The sequence below is a fragment of the Struthio camelus genome, chromosome Z, assembly GCF_040807025.1.
Source record: "Struthio camelus isolate bStrCam1 chromosome Z, bStrCam1.hap1, whole genome shotgun sequence".
Classification (NCBI taxonomy): domain Eukaryota; kingdom Metazoa; phylum Chordata; class Aves; order Struthioniformes; family Struthionidae; genus Struthio; species Struthio camelus.
In genome coordinates this window covers 24,261,039-24,270,969 of record NC_090982.1, presented here as the reverse complement: position 1 = coordinate 24,270,969, position 9,931 = coordinate 24,261,039, and the positions used below count along the sequence as shown (strand labels likewise).

At 42.5% G+C, this 9,931-nt stretch overlaps 1 protein-coding gene across 4 annotated transcripts in view; it reads right to left on the bottom strand.

Moving 5' to 3' along the window:
• Positions 1-9,931, bottom strand: part of ADAMTSL1 (ADAMTS like 1) — a 198,116-nt gene continuing 188,185 nt past the window's right edge. For all 4 annotated transcript variants that reach the window (XM_009677004.2, XM_009677001.2, XM_009677003.2 and 1 more), the window contains 4 exons: positions 8,337-8,544; positions 5,516-5,625; positions 4,350-4,570; positions 1-2,683 (listed from right to left, as the gene is read on the bottom strand). In XM_009677004.2, the coding sequence (XP_009675299.1) occupies positions 2,577-2,683; positions 4,350-4,570; positions 5,516-5,625; positions 8,337-8,544 (646 nt within the window). In that variant the 3' untranslated portion in view covers positions 1-2,576. The remainder of the gene's footprint in view (positions 2,684-4,349; positions 4,571-5,515; positions 5,626-8,336; positions 8,545-9,931) is intronic.

Genomic DNA, 9,931 nt, shown 5'->3' with positions numbered 1-9,931 from the left:
CATTTGGCTTTTGTTTTTAAGGTTAATAAAGAACACATCAGACAGCAGTAGTTAAATAAATAAGCTGCATTATCTGTACAAAAACTATATAAATACAGTTGTTGGTTTGTTTTTTTAGGGAAGGAAAGCCTCCTCCTGTATAACATTCAGTAATCCTTATGTTTCTGAGATGCTGCCAAGTCACAAATCACAGGACAAACACGTGAAATTACATTCATACTGTGCAAAGGCTACACAGTGGCCTCTCTGGATCTGGTCCCTCATGTTTATCCTAGGCACAGTTAAACAGCTAATAATTCAACATGTGATCATCTGATTATATTTTGCTATTAAACAAATATAAGTAATTCCCCATACTCCTTTTTGTTAACTACAGTACTAGAAATATCCACCACATTATTATTATTATTATTAACAAATTTGTCCTTCATTCCATGCATAACTATCATTTCACAAGTTAAAAACACTGTTCCTCCCTCCCTCATGTCATCGTTTACAAAGCACTCCGTATACAGTGAAGCAGATCCCCAGTTAAATGCAAGTGCTATTAAAAATAAGAGAAATACACTATTGCCATTGATTTTAGAGGAACAGAACTCTGAGGAGATTAAAAAAAAACCCAAAATATTTTTATCCGGACAGCATGATGTACACTTATTAATATTGCACTTTTTATACAAGAAATCCTAATAAATATACACAAAAGATATACATTTACATACATAGAAAGACATTCTTTTTTTAAATAAAAACTTACATTGATGCTTAGCAACACTAATTCTTAAAGACCCGCTTGTAGTGAGAGTGTTCATTGCCAGATGTGTTTTGGAATAGGCAAATTAGAGGCAGTTTAATATCATGAACCCGACACTGACCTCAAAAGAGGACTTTCAGGTTTGCTGAGAAATTCATGACGTGGAAGTTGTAACACAGCAACATCTTAACGTTGTTTTACTAACGTACCACAAGGGCTGAGTCTGCTGGGAGTGACAGGAGATGCGCAGCCAAGCCTTTAATTTAGAGACGATGATGAACCAAAATCCCAGATCCAGATAGCTCTCCTTTGAAATTTCATGATGCTCAAACCCCAGCCTGGAAGCCTCTTCTTATTTTAACATCCTATTCTGAAATTGGGTGTCTTTCTCTGAGAAGAGTGTGCCCAGGAACTAAAAGGATGAAACACTTCACTGTCTGATTACCACTGCAACTGGCTGGGGTCAAGACTCACAATCAGCACGCAAAGTCATATTGTGGGTGTGATGTCTGAGTCTGACTTTTTAGATCATCTCTTCAGGGTGTTATATATGCGCTTAAAAATGCACTGCTTTAGAGCACACATTTTGTTGTGGGAGACAGATAGAGAAGAGCATGTTTCTTAAAAACCACTGGCATCAGTCCTCTGGGGCTGATGCTGAATCCATCCTGTTTCTACCTAGTAGGAACAGCCAAAACAAAACAGAAATCAGCTCTTTTCTACCACTTAACTAAAAGGCTTGGCTGTCAGGAGAGAGAAATTCCATATTAGCAGGGCAGGAAAAACCACTTCCTCAAATTCCTTACTAAGCCCCAGGTCTGAAAGTACCTGAGCTCTGGCAACCAGTACTCCTCTCTGCTCCAAACAAGTGTTAGTCAGATGCGCTGTGCTAAGCAGCTTCTGCCACTACAGACATTTACTAGTCTTCCTGCCTGCGCTCGGCACAGAACAGCATTTGCAGGTTTGCATTACAACCTGTCAATAGCAGATAATTCTTTCTCTTCTCCTGGATAATACTTTACATCACCATCTCTCCTTTATGCCGGAGGCTGCCTCCCCCCAGCCCTCCCACCCACCAAGCATAACCCCCAATGAACTTTCTCAGATATATTTTAAATTCATTTGCATTGCACAGCAGTGTTCCAACTTCCTCAGCTATCAGATGCCAGGTCCTCAAATATACTAGAGGGTCTCCCACTGAAATCATGCGAAGGCTAGGGATGAGAGGGAGAGAGAGGTATCAAAAGAAAAAAGGAACTCAAACTTGGATGCAACAAGTAGATTTATAAAGCAAAGTCATACGCTTATATCCCCAAACTAGTCTATGATAAATGAAGTATCTGCACACTGCACAGTTGAATGTTTGCTTCAGTCTTTTTTTCTCCAGTACCCCATGATCTGTCAAGCTGTTTGATTCACGTCGTGGTAGTCTGATGTGATGCTAGGTTTTGACTTACATCTGCTTCCCCATCCATCTCCAGCTGTATACATAGCTTCTGAGACATCTCCACTCTTCTCAGGTCGATCTTGCTGGTGGCATGTGACGCACCTACTCTTTCTGGTCTACCCACTACTCTTTCTGGTCTACCACCAGGACTGTATTTTGCTACATTCTGTCTCCCAGATGTATAGATGGGAAAACCTGTCAAATCCCTTTATAACAATGACTTTGTAAAAGGTTTCTTTTTTTTTTTTAAAGGGAAATAAATAAATAAAATGAAAAAAAAAATTCCATCCCATTTGTGTTTTCTTGTAAGAGTCTTTGCCACAGTGAAGCAAAGGCTGTGATCCCCTTTTTCCCCCCGTTTCTTTGCTTTTGTCTTCAAGCTTTTCCACAAGTCCCACAGCAACGAGATTTGAACTGGGTGAGCTGGCAGAGTTTGAGCTGCTTAACTTTCTCGCAGTATCTTGTGGTGTCTCTGCACTCCACTGGCAAAAGGGAAACAAAAAGGAGAAACGGGGATGAAGCAATGAATGAAAGATTCCCTACCTGAGAACATTTTGCAGGGTGTCCAGGAGGAAACCAAGACAACTTTGTGTCAGAAGGTCTCCCTATGAGCCTGATCATGACTTTGCTGCAAAAACTTAGTGGGGAGTCCATGCAGCCAAAGGCTCAGAGGAGAACAGAGTGGCCAGCCATCGCTTCCAGAGCATGAGGAGAGGTTCCCAGCCTGCTTCAGCACTCCTGTCAGCTTTTCACCTATCCTGATTTTGGGGAAGCTGTCACTCCTCTGGAAAGAGTTTCATCCTCTACCTAGCTGTTCTTAAATTGAAGATGAAGTAGTAAATAAAACTGGAAACTTATTTAAATAGAGTAGACCAAAGGCACTCTGTATACTCAAGCACTTCACAAAGACAGCGCACAGGAAGGCCATCCCAGCCGACCAAGTTTTGTGCTGTGCTTTTCACAAGTACGTTACAGAACATTCAGCCCTGGGTGAAGATGTTAAGACAGTCAAACTGCTTTTGAACTTCTCTAGGCCTGAGTTTCCTGGTACTATTCAGGCAACTTTTGAGGCCCACAGCCTCCTACTGTTGAGCCCCTGGTTGGAAAACGGTCTGGTACCTCTGCAAGACCTTGGGTATGTTGTAGCCCCAGGGAGTCCCATTTCCTGTACTAAGGCATGAAAGTGGGGGCCTTCAGAGAGTAGTTGTACAGCTCTCTCCGATAGTATCCATGGCAAATAACTCCTCTCTTGACTAGATGCAGGACCCTTTTATGTAGCAGGAAGCAGCAGAGGGGCAGTAAGGGTACCTTGGTACCTTTAAACTCCCTCATTCCTTCCACTTTCATTAAGGGACCCCAGCCTCAGCTCAGTTGTTTGAACCTACTGAGTTATCATTTTCCTGTAGAGAGAGGGACCATCTCGTGTGGCAGTAGCAAAGTGCAGGCTGGTTCTGCTGCTGTTCATGGATCCCAGCTCCTGTGAAGACTGCATGGGAACTGGGTTGCAGTTATCCTTTAAAATCAGCAGTGGGAGCCATGGCAGATGAAGAGACAGTGCACACTTGCGCTGCCTGGTGTTTCCCAAGCAGATGCTGATGTAACAGTGCTTGGTTTCAAACAAGGCACATCTGTTCTGTTTTTTTTTTTGTTTTGTTTTGTTTTGTTTTCCTCTAATATGCATGACTTGTCTATTTATTTGGCAGGCCCAGTTAATTGCTTGTCACCTGAAAGCAACCTCCACTCCATGAATTCAAGGCTTTAACTTGCTCACTAGGTTTAGACTTATTTAATTTTATCTTCAGCCAACAGTTAGTTTATGTAGTTCATGTATTTTTTCTGTCTCATTAATGGAAAGTTAAGACTGCACCAGCAGTTTTTCATACTGTTAGCTACAGTTTTTCCATTTCTTTACAAAATGGAATTTGTAGAATTCCATTTCTTACAAAATACCACTGCCAACAAACAGCAATGGGCACCATTCCCTTGCAGGAATGCTGAGTTTTAGACACTGCATTCTGCATGTGATTAGGCTGGTGGCTCCCCAGCCCAGCTGTGAGGCCCAGCACTGCACTTCTCAGAGGCAGTTTTGTGTTGAAGAGCTGCACTCCTTCCCACTTTGCACCATTTCCCTTCCTCCCAGAAACATACTGTTTTCACAAGGTGTGATGTTGCAGCGTTGCCAGTTTGCAGGCCGTGGTCTCCAGGAGCAGTAGTGCTCCAGCACAGGTTTGTTGGTGTGGACATGCACACACTCCACACGCCGGGACTGGAAACCGTAATTCCCACACGTAGCCGTACACACCGTCCATAGGCTGACCCGCCAGTGCACGCCACACACTTCAGTCCAGCAGTTCTGTGTACCTAAAGGCCTGTAAGCAGAAAGGGAAGAGTGGCTCAGGATCACACTGCAGAAGAAACAAAGGCAAACCACTCTTGGGTAACATGGGAGCTTTGGGGACTGTAAGCCTTGCATGTCCAAACATAACTCATTCGGAGCACTGCTTGGGCCAGATCTTCAGTGAGTGGAAGCTGAGGAAACGCCAGTGTACTGAAAGGCAATTTTATAACTGAACTCAAGGACCAGACCCTCAGCTGGTGTAGAATGGTATTGCTCAAGTGGAGTTACATGACCATTTGAACTACTTGAGGAGTTGGCCCAAGTAAGTGCTGAACCAACACATACTGCCCAAAAGTCCACTGAAGTGGCAGCCAGTAAACCTAGCAGAGCTTTGTTACTTTTTTATGGCTTTATGAACAGGGAGAACAAGAACTAACAGTCAGAAACCCTCCTTTTTCCTTCAACACAGTCTCACAGAAGATATGCCAGGCACTCTTTGTTCCTATTTAAATGACACGGAGATAATGAAAATATATGACTGGAAGCCAAAAACATTACCATATTAAGTTTTAGTCATGATTGGGGTATGTGTGTAAGTCTCATGTAAAATAACTATATCTTTATAACATTAACAGTGGAATTCATCTGCAGGAAAGTGAAAATTATGCAGTTTCTTTTTTTTTTTTAATCAGAGTTTGTGTTTAAATGAGAGGTAATGAGACTACCGGCCTTTCAGTCAGTGTTTGACATCACCAGAAGAATTTCCAGTTGTCAGTCAGTGTATTTTTATTCTGGGGCTCATATGAATGAACACTGAAAATCTGAGCCTGTTCGGTGAGATTTTACCATGTAACTACCCTGGCTGCAGCATGGCTTCTTTGTTACACAGAGAAAACCCAAAAGATACCAAGTCACTTTGTTCATTCAAAATTTCCAAAGCATAGTGGTTTTCAGTCATAAGGGATATATCTCCTACCTTGGTAAGGCACTGCATTGATCAGAAGACACAGAAGTCCCGTCTTTGGTCTGGCAAAATATCTGTCTGTGTTGCACAGCCTGTCGAGGTCCAATGCAAGGCCCATTACACTATGAACAGAGGAAGAAAGAGGAGGAAGAAGGAAAGGCATATTTCTGTTTTCTGAGGTGGTTGATGAAGCAAAGAACACATCGTTGTGCAGTAATCATGAAGCTTTCAAGCACTTTCTGCAGCTCTGTAGGCTTAGCACACAGTCATCTTGTGTCCTTCCTGACCCTCCTCCAGCAGTATTGAAACTGCATTTTTGTAACAACTCTGCAGATTCATTCCCCTTTCCTCTTCAATAGCTCAATCTCAAATACATCTGTCAGGGCAAATAAAATGCTCTGAAGTCATTAGCCAAGAGCCTATGATCCGTACAGGAAATCTCAATATTTTCCTTTTACTGTGCATTTTGCAGCTTGCACTATCATGATTTATGAGCAAATAGTTGATAACCACGAATATACTGAACCAAGAACATAGTCTCCTCAAATTAATAATTTAAAAGCATTGCAGGACAATACACGAAAGCAGCAAGCATGACGAACATAGCAGATCTACAAGCTAGTTCCAACACTAAAGTTATCCTAAGCTATGCAAGCACATCAGTTACGTACTTGCTGTTTAACTCTTTCTGCGCCTCTCCTTAGATTAAATCGTAATTAGCTGAAGGTATGAAGCATGTGATTGTGTGGGGTTTTTTTAATTAAATTAACCAGTAGGAAACTAGTTTCTAAGTATGTGGAAATTATATTCAAGAACAGAATGAGGGTTTGAAGAAAGAGACCTTAAAGCGAGGACAGAGGATGCCCTAGCAGTGCAGAGCCGCTGAGCTGTCCCTCCTCCCCGGCCCACCAGGAGCGCTACTTCATGCTGCTGTGCCCTCCTCACACAGTACTCACTTCCTGCTGCTATTTCTTCCCTCCCTGACAACTGGAAGAGAGAAGCAAACAATTGACAGTTTTCCAGTTGCTCCCAGTCAGCCCTGGGCCAGACTCCTCATGGAGCAAGGTATATGGAAATGGCCTTTACTGAAGTACGGGGAGCCCTTCTGCAATACCTATACAGGTTAGAAATCCTCATCACCAACAAGCCCAAGTGAATATTCTTGAAGCACTATGTGATTACAAGGAAACCCAAACTTTGGAGGTCAAATAGTCCACAAAATTCACCTTACAATTAAATGAAAGAAGATGGAAGGGAAGGCAAAGGAATCTGGAGGAGTGAGAAGAGGTCATCTTTTTATTTTCTTTGTCCTCTAGAAAGTTAATCGCTAAGCCTAGGGCACTGGAGACCTCAGTGCACCCTATGCTACTACTTAACATGCCACTGACACCCAGTCAGCAATCTGTTCCTAACTATAATTTAATAATGGTCTTGTGACTTGGAGACTGAGCTGTATAGGCTCACATGAAACCTGAATTTTTTTTTAAGCCAGGTAGAAGAAATATTAGATTATTATAATTCACAAAGGTCAGGTATAACAAATGAATTCAGACCTCTTTGATCATCTCAGCTAGGTAAGCTGTCATGGGGAACAATATAACCCACAAGGATCTACAAAGCAAGGGTGAGGTTTTTCGCAAGAATAAACCAGTCCTTACCTGGAATTCCAAAGGGAGTGAAAATAGGGCAGTATGCCTCTTTCATACAAAAGATTTGTTCCACAAGATTTGTCTTGGATTGTACTAAGCCTAACTTCCTTATCTTTACCTGACTCATTATTCTGATTATATCTTTGACTACTCTGGATTCGTAAACTGTTCTTTCTTCTTCCCTTTGACAACGTTAGTTCCACCAAAAATGATGTTAAAGTAATATTAGTTATCTGGCTTTAAAATCTAGCAAAATTAGCTTCCGTGGTTTTAACCCTGCCTCTCATTTACCCTTCTGGAGTGCTTATATGTCTGTGTAAATCACCACAATGAGTATCACTAGGCTTAAATGCATAGGCTTCTACACCTAAACTGTAGCAAACTCATCATATGGGTCAGCCGTATGGGAGTGGAGACAAAAAGGAGGAAGGCACATAGCAACGACTGAGCCCATGTTATAATTCACTATGTATAGGCAAGTGTCCTTTCAGGAAATCTCACAGTGCACAGAGAGATAAAGACAGAACAAACTCTTCACTGGATTCCCTGTGATAAGAAGGTTTAACTCCAAATACTTTGGAACATTTGCTATTTATGGAGGGAAACTTTTAAAGATCTGGTCACTGGATGAAGCTGTAAGAAGAGAATTTCAAGATCTGCAAATCAGCATGAGGTAATCTTAAAATGACTTTAGCCCTCCATTCTGTATATGATCATGAAGCAAATCAAGAAAGCTCCTGCTTTAAGAGGTTCTCAGGCAACACTGGAAACTTTGTAAAACTGGGCTGTTGCAGTATCTATCACAATCAGCAGTCCAACCAAAACTGAAACAGACTAACCAGGCAGTAAAGAGCAACTCTTGACTTAGAGAAGACTATTTCCCATACACGTCACCTGCTACCATAACGAGGAACTGAAAGGACAAACTTTTCCAGTGAGGACAATACACTGGTCTGCAGTGAAGGTCCTGTTTACAGAAAGTTCTGCTAGGGAATACAGAGGAAGGTCAGTACCCAAGGATGCAGTGCATCAAATATGAGGTTCACAGAGCTGAGGAAACTAACTGCCTCCTCAAAAGCCTGCAAACCATAATGTAAATATACCAGGGTGCAAAATTATTCCTCTCATCTTCCGTCCCGCACTACAAGGCTCCCATGTCCTTGGACTGCCTGCTTGCTCCTTACCTGGCCCCAAGAGGAGGCCACCCACTCAACACAGGGCTGCCTGTTACAGTTTTGAGTATCCACAGGGTGTTTGGATCCCTGGGCACAAGCTTCATTCGACATTGGGACAGAATTGCCTTTAGCTGTCAGTCGCTGACACGTCACTCGCCGAGTCTGGATGCCTCCACCGCAACTCCGTGTGCAAGAAGACCATGACGTAACCATCCACCTATTGGAGAAAGGCAAAAAGGCCAGACAGCAGACACATGCTATAAATGCAACAGCTGCAGGAACATCAGTGTCAATACAACTTTACAGATTGGACTGAAGAAAGCCAGCCATGGCTTGCTTCATTTTGGACACAGTCCTGGAAGGTGCTGAGTGTCTCTTCCTCTTATAATAGTCACTAAAAACTGACCTCAGGGGGTGAAAGTTGAGAAAAAAACACCTTTTTCATTTAAGTGTCTCTTTCAAGTTTCTTTGGGCCCAGAATTCACTTTTTTGTTTTTTTGTTTTTGTAAGACTGTTTTTAAAAGCTCAGTAACTATTTCTAGCTCAGATACTGGGGTGGGACATGGCTGTTTTTATACCACTGTGCCATAGAAACCTTGGCCACAGGCTACAATCACAACCCCGGCAATGACCATCTTGTTTCTACTCCTTTACAGGCTATCCTTTCCCTGTAAAGAAATTGGAGTAGCCCGTAAGCCACTGTGAACCTGCTGCTGAGAGAAGAGCCAGGAGCCTGCTAGCTCGTGCTGGTCCCGGGCCTTCTCTGTTATCTCCTTGACAGCTGGGAGAATCTAGAAAAGCCTGAAGGCTGCTTAGGGGTGGGGGTTGGTGTGTCATTACCCCAGGGACAAAGGACACCTTTTTTCTTTCCTCTTAAACTGCACTATGCATTCAATAGTTGAGGCTGAGACGTGGGGCCAATATATTGAAAAAAACAGTCTAACAAGTTAAAAAGCTGTAACAACACAAAATGATAGCCCAGGTTCCTAACTTTACCATGAGTGACAACATACTTTGTATGTTTTAGGATCATTAGCCTCCTTCCCTTGGACAATACAAAAGAGCTAGGCTCTCTGGCTACCATACACTACCGCTTACTGCTGGCTGTTAAGCTTCTCTGTGAAAGAAGCAAATCCCTTGAGAACTACCATCTGTGGTTATATTCATGCACACAGGCTATCAGCAATGGTGAGGCCCGACAGTGCAAAATTTAGGTCTGCACATGGGAAGAAGCCAATATGCTCATGGCAGAAAACCCTTTCCAACGCAGTGGTGAAACATTCATATAATATCTTGAGAAAGAGATATTGGTAGGAGCAGGAGGGAGGCAAGTTATTACTAGTTTCCTAAAGAGATTTATGGTCAAGTCAGCAGTTTACTTCTTTGTAGTGTCAGGATACTCTGCAGGATTTGTGTGTTACTGGGAGGAAAATAATGCTTCTCATGTCCCAGGCCAGTAACAGTGTTTATCATTACAGTACGTAATAGACAATAGGTATTCTCTAGCCTTATGGAGAGGCAGCCATTATTCATGGAGTTCTGCAGATTAACTCCCGTGGTCACAGGAACGTGAGTATAAACAAACATACTCCTGACATGAAAAA